We start from the raw sequence: 17,599 nt of genomic DNA, 5'->3' as shown, positions 1-17,599 counted from the left end.
GTTAGTTGCAGTAGTCCAGTCTTGAGAAAATGAAGGAGTGTATTATTTTTTCCAGGTTGGTGCGTGAGAGCATGGGTTTGATTTTGGAGATGGTGCGTAATTGGAACAAGCAGGACTGGACGAGTTTATTAATCTGGGGTTGGAAGGTGAGGGCTGAGTCAAATGTAATTCCTAAATTTCTGGCAGTGGGCTGGATGTATGTGGACAGTGGGCCCAGGGTGTTTTCTGTGGGAAAGGTGGAATGTGGGGGAGTGAACAATAAAATTTCTGTTTTTGATTCAATGAGTTGAAGAAAGTTTTGGGCCATCAAACATTTTAAATCGGTGACAGTTGAACACAGCAGCTAGGCTTGCAGGGCTATCATCAGGTCTCAACAGGAGGTATATCTGTGCACTCTAAAAATTTTACTGTGCTCTACTCAATTTCCTTGGTGAAACATCTTTACACTTACAAATATTGAGTAAATTAAAAAGCTGCAAAATCATTTAAATATACTTTATGATCTTGGTAAATCTGAATAAAAATAACAAGTATATCTAACTAACTACATTTAGTACCGTGACATGAAACAATTGAGTAGATATAATAAAAAAAACCTGAGTCAATGCAATTGTGCCTTGTAAGTTGAAAACCACAAAAAAAAGTACATAAAATTCCAAATGCAAAGTAGATGTAACTGAAAATTAGACTGTTATTTAACCAAACATATGTGCTAATTTTACCAATTGTTGTGATGATTAATTATCAAAATAATTAGGTTGTGCTTACTTAATTTAAAAATTGTATTTTACCTTTTACTCAAGGAATGCTTTAATGGAATCAACAGCTAATAAAAAAAATGAAAAAAACAACTTTGCATATTAGTTAAATGCATCATAAACAATGGGCACTTCAATCAAACATAGTCATCAAAAACTATCAAAAGAAGCCAAAAGTTCTTTTCTTGCCAATGACAATGTGAGACCAACAGGCAGAATTGCTCTGCAGACTAAAACTCTGAAAATGGCCAAAATGTACAATTAGTAAAGTAATTAGTACAGTAAAAAGCACTTAAAACACCTAAAAGTTATAGGACCAATATGTAATTTCTACTGTACTAAATCATAAAATGACCTTAATATATCATCAGAGATTAAGGAAACATGCTATGTTGAGATCCAGACTTCTCTGACATGCAATAACCAGTATGTCCTCCTTCTAAATTTCCATTCTGGTCCATAATGTAACGTTTCTATTTGACCAGAGCGGGTAAGGAGTAGATATGCATTGTTAAGGCACTTTGTGGCACATTTCCACAGCCTGATGTGAAAGGTGTTGGAGTTATGTAAGCGGGCAGTGAACTGGTTGAGATAACTGATTCTACCCGACCAAAAAAGAAAACATATCCTATACAGTAGCTTGTGCAGGATTTGACGTTTAGTAGTTTTATAGTTTCAGCCTTGCTCCTGAAGCTTCAGTGTTCCTGACATGCATGAGCTTCAGGTCTGGGGACAACGGGGCAAGAAGAGACAGCTCTCTCCACTGTCTGAATTTGGATTGCAATACACATTTTAAATGCTACAAGTCAGAGATACATATTGGTCCTTTAAGAAACACATCATCAAACAATAACCGAGTGAAATTTTGTCATTAACACATTTGTTAAATGCATAAGAACAATGGGAACAATAGCAAAAATTTGCACTCAAATAAAAGTCAATGCAAAGTATGAAGAAAAGTTTTGATTATACAATTGTAAAACTGTCCAGCCTTTTATATAGCTCAACTTTCAACCAGTTTTTTCTTGCCAATTGAACTCTGCATACGGTTGAACTACAAGTAATATAACAACAGTCCAGAATGAAATATTTTTCTTGGCTTACCTTGCAAATAAAAAAGTCACATGATGCATATTGCTGAACAGTAGTCAGAGGACAGTAATCTAGCTACACAGGTAATTTTTCAGTCCAAGGCATAGGCTAGTCCCAATAGATAACAGCAAGCTCTGCTAAGATTGCCAAGGCTTCTGAGGACAGTGACACCCTCAATTACAATCCCTACATCAGCAGGTTCATCAACTGACCCAACTTGGTTGCACAGCATGTAAATCTTCATCACTTCATCTTCCAGCTCCTCTTGTACACTGACAGGTGTATAAGCAGCATCCTGCAGACATAAGGATAACTGGTTACAACTCATTTTACGTCAACTAAAGTTAGCCAACTACAATTGCAGTGGATATATAGACCCTCGAGAGAAGAAATGAAATGTGCAACCCTGCTTAACCATACGTAAATCTCACCAAACAAATTAAATGACGCACCAAAATGTCCCTAAAACACCCTCAAGCTAAATTTAAAAACTGAGTTAGTGCCACTGAGTATTTTTGCGATGTTCTTATAATCCAATTAGCTGATTAATTGTTTCATCAATTGATAGATTAATCAACTATCAAAACAGTTGTTATCTGCAGCCCGACAGAGGTACTGTAAATGCATAATATCGTATCAATGACCCAATGGTGGCTGTAATTGGTAACAATTAATACTACTATATCCTAAACATTTTATCACTACAGTTTGTGTTTCCAATTAATACTCCCTGACCAATGATGATCAAAATCAAAAGGTGCAACTCAAATTTGCTTACCTGTTGCTTTCCTGAGGCCCGTTGCACAAAACTAGGATAAGGGATTAAACCGGGATAAGTTGGTGATCCTGGCTCAACTTATCCGTGATCCAGTTGCACAAGAGCAGGATAGCGGAAAGTGGGATATGTTATGGGATAAATTACCATGGAGATTTATTCTGTGGAGCTAGCCTGCTCCAGACCGGGCTAAGTTCCTGGATCTATTTAATCTCATCTCTTATCTCAGTCAGCAGTAATCACAAATGGAAACCAATAGTTATTCTACTGACCACTACACATTGTTATCACATTCAACTAGATCCACTGTCATTATTTAAACATTGACACAAAACATAAGTGTTATGTACTGAACTGTGTCAGCCACCGTAGCAGAAGAGACGAGGGGCATTATGGGTACACACGAGTTTGTTGTTGTGGCTGGTTTGCCATATGAAGCTGTATCAGGATGATGGTGCAGAAATAAACCATGAGTTCGGCTGACCGGAGTTTATATCATTATTGTTATATAGCGCAAGTAAAGGCAAGACATAACAAAAAATGGCGACGAGGATGTCTGGACCGGCGCATGTTGTCCGCGGAAAAGTAAGGATTTTTCCTGTGTTCGTCGCGGGAGCTACATACTAATGCTAGCCGCCGCGTGTGATTGAGCTAGCTTTGTCGGCGCTGCCAGTGACGAGGGGAGGAGTGCACAGGTGGACAGCGGTCAGTAACAATAAGGAGGATAAAAATGCCGCGTGTAGTCTGAAGGGGATCGCCTGCAAGAGAGACTGAGCGGTAACCAGGAGCATAAAAGAAATGGCTGGAGTTATCAGCTCAATCGGTCCATTTGATGAGAGCATCGAGCAGTGGAGCTCCTATACTGAGAGGTTTGACTACTTTGTTGCGGCAAATGGAATAAGTGATGAAAAGATAGTGCCCACTTTCCTAAGTGTGATTGGACCAAAGACTTTTAATCTGCTTCGTAATCTCCTGCAGCCAGCAAAGCCAGGAAGTAAAACATACAAAGAAATTGTGGACTCATTAACCAAACACTTTTCTCCAAAACCACTGGTGATTGCTGAAAGATTCAGATTCCACCGACGCAATCAAGAGGAGGGTCAGTCTGTTACCATGTTTGTTGCAGCTTTACGCGTTGCGAGTTCAGAGATGTCTTAAATGACACATTAAGAGACAGGCTTGTCTGCGGATTTAGAAATGAAGCAGCACAGAAGAAATTGCTAACTGAAAGTGATTTGTCTCTTGAAAAAGCCATTAATATTAGTGTAAGGGTTAGGAAACCTAAAGAAGGCACCTAAAGAAGCACCTAAAGAAGCCCAACAGCTGCATGCTACGGGGAAAGTGCACAAACTCAGCAGTGGTAACCAAAACTCTCAAGGCCCATGTTTTCGCTGTGGGAAATCTGGTCACCTAGCATCTGCATGCTGGTGTAAAGAAATGGACTGTCATAACTGTGGAAAAAAGGCCATGTAATGCGGGCATGCAGAAACAAAAAGAGCACAGACAAAAACTCAAAGACTGAAAATAAAAAGGATAGTGCAAAATCTAAAAAGAAAAAATATGTTTGCACACTTGAACATGGAAAGGAGAGGAATAGTGATTCTTCAGAAGAGGAAATATCTACTACAGTAAATATGGTACGGATAATGAATGTGGATGAGAGCTCAGACGGGTTTTGGACTACAGCAAAGTTGAAAGGGCATTCAGTGAAAATGCAAATAGACACTGGATCGAAGACTTCACTAGTGTCTTATGAGATATACAGAAAATGTATGAAACATCTTCCACTGCGTCCCTCCGACACAACCTTCAGAGCATATACGGGAAACCTAGTGCATATGAAAGGAATGACAGATGTACTGGTACAGTGCAACAACCAAACTGTGACACTTCCAGTTTATGTCACCAAGAAAAACTATGCCGCCATAATGGGGCGTGTGTGGCTAAAAAAAATCCGCCTTAACTGGCAAGAGGTGAGGAAGCTGTCACCCAGATCCACTCAACTGCAGGTGATACTGGAAAAACATGAAGAGGTCTTTCGTGAGGAATTAGACAGCATGAAAGATATCACAGTGAAGTTGCATGTAAAACCTGGAAGCAAACCTGTGTTTTTGAAGGCGAGACCGGTACCATATGCTATTAGACCAAAGGTGGAAGCTGACCTGGATGCCATGGTCAAGAATGGGGTTTTAGAGCCTGTGACAACAAGTGAGTGGGCCACACCCATTGTTCCAGTGCCAAAAAAAAGATGGTGGTATCCGGACCTGTGGGGACTTTAAGGTGACCCTTAATCCTGTTCTAACTGCAGAGCAGTATCCCCTTCCCCTGATTAATGACTTATTTGCGGGACTGAGTGGAGGAGAAAAATTTAGCAAAATAGATCTCAGCCAAGCTTACCTGCAAATGCATGTGGAGGAGCAGTCACGTGAAATGTTGACTATAAACACACATGAAGGACTTTTCAGGTATTGCAGATTGCCTTTTGGCATCACCTCAGCCCCGGCAATGTTTCAGTGGGCAATGGATCAGATCCTCAGTGGCTTGCCAGGAGTGCAATGCTACCTTGATGATATTCTTTGCACAGGAGCAAACGATGAGGAGCATCTGCACAATTTGGATGCTACCTTGCACAGGCTGAAAGAATTCGGCTTGAGAGTTCGCAAGGACAAATGTGAGTTCTTTAAACCATCTGTAGAGTATCTTGGGCATGTGATCAATGCTAAGGGACTCCATACTGCACCATCGAAAATTGCAGCTATTGTGGATGCACCTCCACCTCAGAGCGTCAGCCAACTGCGATCCTTCTTAGGATTGTTGAACTATTATGGACGTTTTATTCCCAACTTGGCATCACTGCTACAGCCGCTACATGAGCTGCTATGCCAAGACATGGAAATGGACAGCAAACTGTCAGGATGCTTTTCAGAAAGCTAAGAGTGTGTTGACCACATCAGAGATTCTGACTCACTTTAACCCTGCACTTCCGCTCCAGCTTGCCTGCGACGCATCTCCATATGGAGTGGGAGCTGTTATTTCACACATCTGGCCAAACGGCGAAGAAAGGTTGATTGCATTCGCATCAAGAACATTGAACAAGGCAGAGGCTAACTATGCTCAATTGGAGAAAGAAGCATTGGACATTGTTTTTGGAGTCAGAAAATTTCATCAGTACTTGTATGGGAGGAAGTTCATGCTCATAACTGACCACCAACCTCTCACAACCATCCTTGGACCACATACAAGGATACCATCTCTGGCTGCATCGAGACTGCAGAGATCATATGATATTAAGTATCGCAAATCAGACTCCCATTGCAACGCAGATGGTTTATCCAGACTGCCGCTTCCTGTCACCTAGACTGAGTCAAACACTGTGGACATATTCTACTTGAGAGAAGTGACAAAAGCACCTGTTTCAGCTGTGCAGGTCAAGAAAGAGACTCTCAATGATCCACAATTGTCAAAAGTCATGGACGTTGTTGTCAAAGGTCGACCTGCTGGTGATGACATGCATCTAAAGCCTTACCTTGGGAGGAGTTTGGAACTTTCTGTCCAGTCCGGGTGTTTGTTGTGGGGGAGGCGGGTTATCATTCCGCTGTCACTTCGTGCAAAAGTGTTGCAGCAGCTACATGCAGGTCACAGTGGAATAGTTAGAATGAAAGAAATGGCGAGAAGCTACTTTTGGTGGCCAGGCATGGACAAGCAAATCGAAGAAATGGCTACAACCTCTCCATCTTGCCACAAAGTCAGAAATAATCTGCCACCAGCTCCCCTTCATCCGTGGGAGTTCCCACAAGAACCTTGGCATCGTGTGCACATTGATTTTGCAGGACCATTGGAAGACAGAATGTTTCTGGTTGCTGTTGATGCACACAGTAAATGGCCTGCAGTGGCTATAATAAGATCAACAACCACAGAGAAGACAATCGAAAAGTTAGCTGAAATGTTCAGTCGTTTTGGGTCTCCTGTTCAGTTGGTTTCTGATAATGGACCCCAACTTGTCTCTCAGGAAATGTCTGCATTTCTACAAGCCAATGGAGTGCAACACATCACCTCAGCTCCCTACCATCCTGCAACCAACGGCCTTGCTGAAAGGTTTGTTCAGACTTTAAAACATGCACTGAAAACATCACAAGGACAAGGGACGTTACATCAAAGACTGCACAACTTTCTGTTGAACTATCATAACACCCCACATGCCACCATGAAGACATCTCCTGCTAACCTGATGCTAAAGAGAGACCTGCGCACCACATTTGACCTCTTGAAGCCTACAGCGGTGAAGGACATTGTTCAAGGTCAACAAGAGAAACAGATAAAGCGCAGAGAACAACATGCCAAAGACCAAACTTTCACACCAGGAGAGACTGTGTTAGCAAGGAACTACAGTGGAGAACCTAAGTGGGTTCCTGCAACTGTTATTTTTCAAACAGGACCAGTCTCGTACACCGTTCAGACAAAGGACACTGTCTGGCGACGTCACGCCGATCAACTTCTGCAGACTCCACCAGTGTCATCGGAGCTGTTCTCTGGGGGTTCTTCAGATGCACTTGTCAACACGGCAATTCCCTTTCCTACACAGGTGCCACATTCTGCTGTCCAAGAGACAACTGTTCCTATTCAGGATGAGACTGCAGATGGAACAGAGACACCTATCTCACTGTCAGACCATACAAACATTGTACCACCAGTGACTAATAAGACTGATGTTCCTGCAGGGTGCAGATACCCCACAAGAGAGCGGCGCCCTCCTGCACGCCTGAGTTATTAGGTTAGATCAGTGACTGACCTATCCTATCAGGGGCAGAATAATCCCCTTGGGATCAGTCCAGGGATCGAGGCAGTCTACCCTCATCCCTTAGTTAGGTTTCATGTTCAGTTTTAGAAAAACAAAGGAGGAAACCTGATGTATGGTAACATTGGAGTTATGAGTTGAGCTATGTGTTTATGTTGATAACATGCAGATACCGTGATATGGTAAATGTTTATGTTTAGCCAGAGAGCTGCAGAGTCAACTAATTTTCTGTTGTTTCTTTAGTATGACATCTGTTGTAAGAGGGGAGGAGATGTTATGTATTGAACTGTGTCAGCCACCGTAGCAGAAGAGACGAGGGGCATTATGGGTACACACATGTTTGTTGTTGCGGCTGGTTAGCCATATGAAGCTGTATCAGGATGTTGGTGCAGAAATAAACCATGAGTTCGGCTGACCGGAGTTTATTTCATTATTGTTATATAGCATAAGTAAAAGCAAGACATAACAATAAGCATCATTAATTTCAATTTTAATTAATTTCAATCATTGTAGATAAATGATGATTTTAGATGGGTTGCAATCATCAGATAGACAGTTTCCCATAAGCTATATATAAAATACACATCCAATATAAATATAAATACACATCAAAGAGTAACATGATGTTCCTTTATTGAATAAGGATAAGTCAAAGCATCAGTTCCTTTCCAAACTGAAGTCACACAGTGACTCCACAAGATAGAAAGCACAGAATCAAAGCATACTATACAACACAAGAATAAATACACATTCAAAGGTCTGTATATAATACACCCCACATGTCTGCACACTGAAATAACAAATGAACAGACAAATGAATGGATGCAGGAGCCTGCAAGCTTGTGTACAGCACAAACATAAGAGGCCAAATCAATCTAACTTGATAAGATCAACTTTATTTATCCCGAAGAGAAATTATGTAAGGGATAATGCCCGACGAGGTGTCCATTATCAGAAATGAATGGACGACGCGGAGGCGTGAACCATCCAACGCGAAGCTCCGCATATACCACTTACGAAAGAAATAAATATTAAATCAATTATTAATACGTTAATGTTGTTTTCTACCATTAAAATCGTAAGTTTTTCTCTCGTTGTGACGCAATGCCAAGGTAACCGGCTCTGGCCACAGAACCTGTAGCTCAGTCTGCCGCAGCTGTTATATTAGGCCTAATCAGTGGAGGGAAGTGAGATGACTGCTTAACGTTATGTTACATGATACAAAGTATCATTTCAGAGGGCAAATGCACCTCTTACTGCTTGTGTGTGTCCAGAGGATGATGCGACATTTTGTTTCAAAGAATCAAAGTCCACAGATAGTTTCCTAAATCGTTTTTATTACAAGAAATATTATCCACCATTCACTCTGATCATTAAATGTGTATCAAGCAAGTAAGTCTATCCTAAATCGTTTTTATAAATATTATTTACCATTCACTCTGTATCAAGCGAGTAAGTAAGTAAGGTAAGCAAGACAGTTTCTGTTACCAACTAGCGTTTGAGCCAGCGCAATAATTTAGAACAATCAGGCTATTTGACCGGAACTTTTTTATAGGTGTCCTACAACACTTTTTAACGGACACCCTGCAGCTAATCAGAATCGAGTATTCATCCAGACCATGGTATAACAAGGAGTTATACAGTCTGATGGAGTTACATTTACACAATTTCACTTACAATTTCAACTGATTCATAATCAGAGTACAACTACGTTTTCGGAGATGTTAATCAACTATTTGGATTGTAATTGTGATGGTTTCAGCAGAGCACTGTGTGGGTATTTGTGCGCTATATACGCATTCAGGCAGTCTGCAATACTTTACCACGCTTTCTCTCGTTGTTTTATAACTATGGCGGTTGTCTGTCATTTTAATTTGGTCCATCACCTCCTCGTAAGCCTCCATGAGGACTGCCTCCGACGGGGAAAAATACGCCGCTCTAGTTGCCATGGTAAAATCGGTGAATCTGTGATCGATGGCAGGGTCTATTTGAGGAAGCCGCTTGCACATACTTATCCAGGATAGGTTTCACATGGCTTGTTGAATCTGTGTCTGCTCATCCTGGCTTGGTCTTTGTGCAACCAATTAAGCCTGGACGCTCATGTTTTGGATTGGTTGAACCCAGCTCAGACACTTATCCTGGATGTCTTAATCCTACTTTTGTGCAACAGGACCCAGATGTTTAAATACTTAATTTGTGGTTAGATTAAGCGGTCAACAAAAAATACGCTCTCCCTACTTACCCCCCCTCTCCATCAGCCACCACGGTGAACAGGTGAATATATGCCCACTCATTCAATCACTCAATCACTGCTCCTTAACCCCCCCCCCCCGTGACATGTGTGAATGGTGTCAAACTGACAGCTGATGCCAATGCGAACATAAACATCAATATCTCAGCATATTTTGAAGCATAGCACCTACACATGAGTTTCCAGAGCCCGTGCCTTGTCAGTACTCTCAGTCTTGCCAGTTGCTGTCTCGTACGCACACTTTCTTGTGGCTGTTTTTCCTCCGCCCTCACGTGTGCTTTTGTCTTTTTCTAGTGCCTACTTGCCATGTCAGCCCTTCCTCAGCCACAACCCACCACGAGGAGCATTGTTTGTTCCACTCGCTTGAGTGCACCTTCAGTTTGCCCTTATTGTTAATAAACCTAGTTTTCTTTTACTCTTGTCTCCGGTCTGTCTATTGAGTCCAAGCACTACCAAATTTAAGGTGTTGCCTAACAGAAGTCAGGGGTTCTCAAACTTATCACTCAAAGGTCCACATCTGATTTTTACCCAGAACAATTGGCCTTAACAAAATAATATTTAATCAATTAATAAACACAAAATCTCTTGTGATTGGACCAGCACAAAACCAAGGCAGACAAGGCTCAGACAGTTAGTCCATATTTTGTTTATGACTCAAATATTCTTAAAACTAGATTTACACTAGTTGTGGAAATTGTGTATGAGAGAAAAGGAGACACCTTCTGTATCTGCAATTTAGGTGTGGATAGCAAATCCTACAGTGTAAATTCTCTCTGTGAACCTTCTATCAACAACAGACAACACTCTCCAACAGTTAAAGTCACCAAGACAATGATGGGAAATAAAACAGATTATAACCACATTCATCTGGGGACAGGATCACTGTGAATGATCTCCAGCTCCATTAATATCCCATTTTGATCAGTATTTTCTTTTTTTTTTTTTTTTTAAGAAAATGTTACACTTCCTAATGTGTTGTACCTTATTCATAACACAAAGTGGCAGGGGTCGCCATTTACAAAGGCCAGAATTTCTCTGTGGGGGCTAGATTTAAAAAAATTAACAAATACATTAATTTAGGCCTCATTAGCCAATTATTGTTTAATATTTACATTTTTTCACTTCCTTACAAAATAAATGCTATTTTATGAGTCTCTGTCAGTATGAACAGACAAAAACCATTTACAAATCCATAATGATAACTAGATACTGTTCAAGAAAATGCTTTAAGACCCCCACCAGTTTTCAATACAAAACCCACAGTTCAACTACCGATGAATGAGATCTTCTTTCAAGCAGAAACTCCTATTCAGGGACTCAATATAACAGTTCGTCAATGAAAATAAACCAAGTGATACCTCTTGTTTTGCTTATAGACAAGCTTTGAGATTCTCCTGAGTAGCCATTTCTGTAGAACAGGTGAACAATGAATTACATACTTTTTTCAAAACAAAACCCACAGTTTAACTACCAATGAATAAGTTTATCTCAATAAAAAAAACCCTCCTCTCCAGAATTCCAGGAAGCAAACAAACATATTCAACTTCAGATACAACAATACAATAGTTGGCTAACAAAAATAAACCCAAGTGACTCCTCCAGCAGACAAGTTTTGTGAGCCTCTGTGACTATCCCTACAGTGGTTGAACTTTGAAATACTTTTTGGCTCATTGCAAGTCTTAGCAAGATGATTGACCATCACTCTACGGGCCAGATCGGGTCCAGATCGACTCACGATTAGGTCTGAAAGTGGACCGAGGTCCAAAATTTGAGAAGCCCTGGAGCAACTTATCATAGTTAACTTGAATGCACCAGTTTTGGACAAACTTCTGCAGAGTTGTTCTTAATACTGACATTTGTTAATTTAGGATTAATGCATTTGTGTGTCTGTGTTTGTGTGTCTAAGAGAGAGAGAAAAAGAGAGAGGGAGTGGGGCAAGGAATGGTTGAATCAATCAAGGCATGGGTCTACAATCAAATTGAAATCAGATTTTACCCATTTTGAATAGTAAAAAAAATAGAAAACCAACGTGTAGTGGTCAATGTTAATATTGTGGCATGCTGGAGGGGGGGGGGGGCAGGCCCTCACAGAATTGCTTTAAGAATAATATACTTACGATATGTAGGCCGGATAAAGAAAGCCGATGAGGTTACAAAGTAGGGAGGCTCCGTACCCAATGACCAAGTAAACTGCGATGACACCGATGACAGCTGTGGAAAAAAATCACATGTTTGTCACGTTTTTTTCGACAGTTATACTTTACTGAACATATTGCACAGACGATGACAATAAATAGATACAACAGACACCGATAACAATATACTGACTGAAGCAATATTTCATTTCTACTGTTGAATTATGAGTAAAGGTCAATGCAGCTGCCTCTGCCACGCGCTAAGTTCGTCCCTTATATAGCTTTTCCTCCGTGATGCACTCGGTGTCGTTCTGTTTTCTTTGTTTTCTTTCTTTTTTTTTCTTTTTTCCATCCCTGCCTCTATGAACACTCACCGAGAGCGATGTACGTCCTGCTTACTCCAGTTTTTGCCTCGATTTTTGCCAGAACATCTGTCATGAGATTCTTCTCATGGAGAAACTTTTCAAATCTGCTCTTAAGCCGCTCCGCCATAGCTGCACTTCCTTCTATAAAGATGCTGATGAATTACGAAATTGTTCTGAATCAAACTGCGACACTGCTGCAGCCCAATATACCGCTGATTTCAGAGGAGTCAAGTCAGACAGGGTGTACAACACAACCTCCGATCTCTGGCTTCAAAATAATAGCACAATGTTTATGTCAAACTGTAAATGTTTTTGTTTTGTTCTTTTACTAGCCTGTATCTGGAAAATACTGTATACATTATTACATGTAATTAGATTATACGGGAAATTCTGTCAGACAGACTACTTTTGTGTATAAACTAAGATTGGAATAGTGAAAGATTGTCTTAAAAACAGCAGTATGACACCAAATCATACTGACATCAGGTCTGTTTACAAGCTTTTTTCAGGGTCTTTCAACTGACCCCTGGTCTTCCTCACCAGATGAAGTTTATCTAGTTGACAGTTTTTGTATCTCCATGACAGTTAAGCAAAACCAAGTCACTGATGAAGGCCACAAAACACTATGGAAAAAGATAGTAAGTGGATCTGGAATTATAATTTCTTTGCCCTTTCAAATATGGAGGACGTTTGGATAGCATTCTCCCTCCGGAAGGTGCACATGGTATAGTAACTAGGCTGATGCTAAGTTGTGGGACTCCAAGAGAACTTCCAAGCAAAGCTGCATGAGAGATCTCATGTCAGCGTCAGATGAAACAGAATCAGACTATTCAATTCAATTCAGTTCAATTCAATTCAATATTCCTTTATTCATCCCTCAAGGGGAAATTCCGAATTTCACAGCAGCATCAATAACAGAATAGGAACTATAGAGAAAATTTAGCAGTTAATCAGTTAAATAACTGAACACCTGCACCTGCAGTGGTTATTGAGATGAACAATAATGAGCTGGGTATACACGTTTAGTCACTGACTGAACTGTATTAATGGACTGACAGTTGTTTCTACTGGTTATAGTCTAGTCTGATGCATTGTCATCGCCAGGACTTCTAGCTTTAGTTTCCAGTGCACTGAAATGTAAGTTCTTATACATTTTTGTACAAAATACAAATGTAACAGTCATCTAAAGAGTATGTATTCTGCATTCACCCAATGTGATAGACCTTACATTTGTCTGACGTGCTATAAGTAAACTTATCCCAAAAGTACACGTTCTCTCTTGATATGTTTTCAAGTTTCCCTTTCACTTTCCAAACACTTTTTTGAATTGAATTGGATGGAGTTTCAAAACTTAAACAGCAAGCTGGATGACAGGATGCTTTGAGAATGTGCAATTTAATGATTGCTGTTTATTTGTTTTATATAATTAACCACTGATAAGTCACTGATCAAATGTGTGTCCTCACCAGTATCAATAGCAGCTTATCCACAATATTAATTTAAAAGATTGTTCAATTATTTACGCACCAGCATGATGACTCATCCTTTAATTTTAAACTGAATCCATCACTATTGTATGTAACATTAGCAACTATAACATAGTTTTTTGTTTTGTTTTCCCACTCTGGAAATCGCACCCCTATGTGTACATAATTATTGTGAAGGTATATGGAAGTAAATGTGCTCTTTTACATATACAGTAACTGCGTGTAGCTTGATGCAGCTGGTGCTCAACGGGGTTTCCTAAAATCTTGGTATTTCACCCGGATAGGTGTGGTTTCGCATAATATAGCCGTGCACGTTTCGACGAGTTCCGGAATAATCTATGAGTTTTAATGTTGGCTACTTTAAATCATAACTTGCATGCACCTCTGTAACAGCGCAAAACGGTAGTCCTGAATGATTTTGCTTTAATGAAAATGAGAAGTTGGACTGCGGAGCAAGGAGTGGGCTAGTTCTCTTCCTTCAGTTTGGAAATATTGGGCAAATTTGGCTGAATTATACACACATACTATATAATACGAGTTTATGAGATGTATGCGAAATTTGAAGGCATATGGAATACAATATTTATGTTTTCCTTTATTTATTTAATTGGTCTCACGCCTATTTACAACGTACATGGAAACTGACAGTCTGCCTTGTAGCCCGATCAAATGGACATCTTTTGACGCAAGATACTAGAGTGATATGAAAATACAGACCCCCTTCTGACAAGATCTTTGTTCCCCTTTAATCTGCACTCAAGCATATTCCTAACCCTAACCATTTGGTGGGAGTATATGAAACACAATTTTAATAGGATGGGAACGGTATTCGACTGGCGACAAAACACAGTATTATTACTCAGCGAACATGCAAGTCACCGCCCCCGGCTGAAATACCAAGTTTTTAAGACGCTCTGTGGCTGATGTAGGAATATTTCCCTGAATTATACTCACAGGCATGGTACTCTCCGAAAATGTGTTGTTTAGCAAAAAGCTTTACCCAGAAAATCCTTAAGGTTATGGGTTGTTAAGATTAGGCAGAGGTTATGGTCAGATTGCGGATTGCCAGAGCAGCTGAATAACTGATAATATACATTAGAGGAATATTTCCTGAGAGGATGAAATCAGGGCACAATTATTTCAAAAAAATTGCAACCACACCTTACCTTGATTTGATGACACTGCAAAATATATTTGCTGGCATGAAATGCAGTTATTTTCAACAAGCTGCAGTGTGTGGCATCTGATTTACAGACATCTGATTGACAGACATCAGCTTGTGGATTGTGGTTTATTCAGGCTTTGCTTTTTTGTTGTCCTTTTTGGCACACTATTTCTGGTGTTGGCTCTGTATTCCATCATATTTGATAGAGGCCAAACATTCATTTGATTTCATAGGAATTGGGAAACTTTGTATATAGTGTCTACCATAAAGGGACAGAAACAGCAGCAGCAAGGAACCATAAGTAGGCCTGATCAACTGGAGAATATTCAGCAATGAATTTGGGCAGCCTGATAGTAAGGAATTGCAATAATCCAGCCGGAAGTTACGAATGTATGGACTAGTTTTTCTGCATTATTTTGAGACAAAATATGCTGGACTTTTGCAATGTTACGTAGGTGAAAAAAGGCAGTTCTTGAAATTTGTTTTACATGGGAGTGAAAGGACATGTCCTGATCAAAGATAACTCCCAAATTCTTTACAGTGGTGCTGGAGCCCAGCACAATGCCATCCATAATGTCCATGACATCCATATGTCATCAGAAAGTGAGTTTCTAAGATGTTTAGGGCCTAGTACTATAACTTCAGTTTTGTCTGAGTTTAGCATCAGAAAATTGCTGGTCATCCAGGTCTTTATGTCCTGAAGACATGCTTGTAGTCTAGTTAACTGACTGGTCTCTTCTGGCTTCATTGATAAGTATAGCTGGGTATCATCTGCATAGCAATGAAAATTTATTGATTGCTTCCTGATAATCTTCCCTAAAGGAAGCATATATAAGGTGAATAGAATTGGTCCAAGCACAGAACCCTGCGGAACTCCATAGCTGACTTTAGCAAACACAGAGGAGTCGTCATTAACACGTACAAACTGAGAGCGATCTGACAAGTAGGATTTAAACCAGCTTACGCTGGTTAATGCCAATGAAGTGCTCCAGTCTCTGCAATAGGATACCATGGTCAATGGTGTCAAATGCAGCACTAAGATCCAATAAGACTAGTACAGAGACAAATCCTTTATCAGATGCAATTAGAAGGTAATTTGTAACTTTAACCAGTGCTGTCTCTGTGCTATGATGCACTCTAAATCCTGACTGGCAATCCTCAAATAAACTATTTTTTGTGTAGAAAGTCACACAGCTGATTAGCAACTGCTTTCTCAAGAGTTTTTGAGAGAAAGGGAAGTTTGGATATTGGTCTATAGTTGGCTAAAACCCCTGGATCAAGAGTGGGCTTTTTAAGTAGAGGTTTTATTACAGCTACTTTAAAGGACTGTGGTACATAGCCTGTTGATAAAGACAGACTGATCATGTCTAATATGGAAGAGTCAATTAAAGGTAAAACTTCTTTAAGCAGCTTAGTTGGGATGGGGTCTAAAAATACAGGTTGATGATTTTGATGATGAAATTATTGAAATTAGTTGGTGAAGGTCGACAGGTGTAAAACAGTCTAAAACTGTGACAGGATGAACAACAGTTTCTACGGTTTCTGTATTTGAAGACAAAACAGTACCTGTTGATGGCAGGAGCTGATCAATTCTGTCTCTAATAGTTAGAATTTTGTCATTAAAGAGGCTTATGAAGTCATTACTGTTCAGAGCTAAAGGAATACATGGTTGAACAGAATTATGGCTCTCTGTCAGCCTGGCTACAGTGCTGAAGAGAAACCTGGGATTGTTCTTATTTTCCTCTATTAGTGCAGAGTAATAGGCTGCCTGAGCACTGTGGAGGGCTTTCCAGCATATTTTAAGACTGTCTTGCCAGGCAGACAGAAATTCTTCCAAATTGGTATAACACCATTTCCTTTCTATTTTTTGTGAGATTTGCTTTAATTTGCGGATTTGAGGGTTCATTGCGTAAGACACTAGACTCCCTCTAAAAAAGAATATAATAAAACAGAGGAGCTCCATGGTATATCCCTCAAACCTGCAAATTGAAGCAAACTTCACAAAGAAATAGAAAAGAGATGGATACTACCAATTTGGAAGAGTTTAGTTTCATCTGGCAAGACAGTTTTAAATATTACAGCTAAGCCCTCTGCAGTGCTAAAGCAGCCTATTACTCTGCACTAATAGAGGAAAATAAAAACAATCCCATGTTTCTCTTGAGCACTGGCTGACAGAGCCAGAATTCTGTTGAACCATGCATTCCTTTAGTTCTGAACAGTAATGACTTCATAAGCTTGAGCAGTACCATCACTGGCTGGAAGGAATAAAGATGCCCTTCCAGGTCTGGACTGACCATGAAAACCTGGAATACGTCCACACGGCGCAGAGACTAAACTCCAGGCAAGGCACTGTTCTTCACCCATTTCAACTTCTCCTTGTCCTACCAGCCCGTATCCTGTAACATAAAGCCTGATGCCTTGTCTTGCCATTTCCAGAAGAGGGAGGAGAAGGTGGCAGGGACCACACCTATTCTTCCCAGCATCGTGTCTGATAGCCCTGTCACCTGGGAGATTGAGGAGAGGTTTGGATGAGGGCCAGCCCAGACCCTACAGCACCTACCCACAGGACCATTTGTTTGTTCCTGGAATTCTGCACTTTGATGTCCTCCAGTGGAGTCACTCCTCCAAGTTCACCTGTCACCCAAGAATGTCACCCTAGGTATTCTCTGCCAAACAGTTCTGGTGACCCTCCTTGGATGAAGACATCAAGAGGTTTATCAGTGCCTGTCCTATATGCAACGAACAGAAACCCTTTCAAACCCACACTCCAGCAGGTT

General features: G+C 40.4%; 1 protein-coding gene across 1 annotated transcript in view; it reads right to left on the bottom strand.

Annotated features, from left to right (window-relative positions):
- The window catches only part of reep5 (receptor accessory protein 5), a 53,167-nt gene extending 40,754 nt beyond the window's left edge, over positions 1-12,413 (bottom strand). The window contains exons 1-2 of the mRNA XM_070988493.1: positions 12,180-12,413; positions 11,788-11,881 (exon numbers count right to left, since the gene is read on the bottom strand). Of these exons, the coding sequence (XP_070844594.1) occupies positions 11,788-11,881; positions 12,180-12,297 (212 nt within the window). The 5' untranslated portion in view covers positions 12,298-12,413. The remainder of the gene's footprint in view (positions 1-11,787; positions 11,882-12,179) is intronic.
- Between the last annotated feature and the right edge of the window lie 5,186 nt (positions 12,414-17,599).

This window comes from Chaetodon trifascialis, chromosome 20, assembly GCF_039877785.1.
Source record: "Chaetodon trifascialis isolate fChaTrf1 chromosome 20, fChaTrf1.hap1, whole genome shotgun sequence".
In the NCBI taxonomy this organism is placed as follows: Eukaryota; Metazoa; Chordata; class Actinopteri; order Chaetodontiformes; family Chaetodontidae; genus Chaetodon; species Chaetodon trifascialis.
Note: the sequence above shows the minus strand (reverse complement) of the source record. Positions and strands in the feature narration are given on the sequence as shown.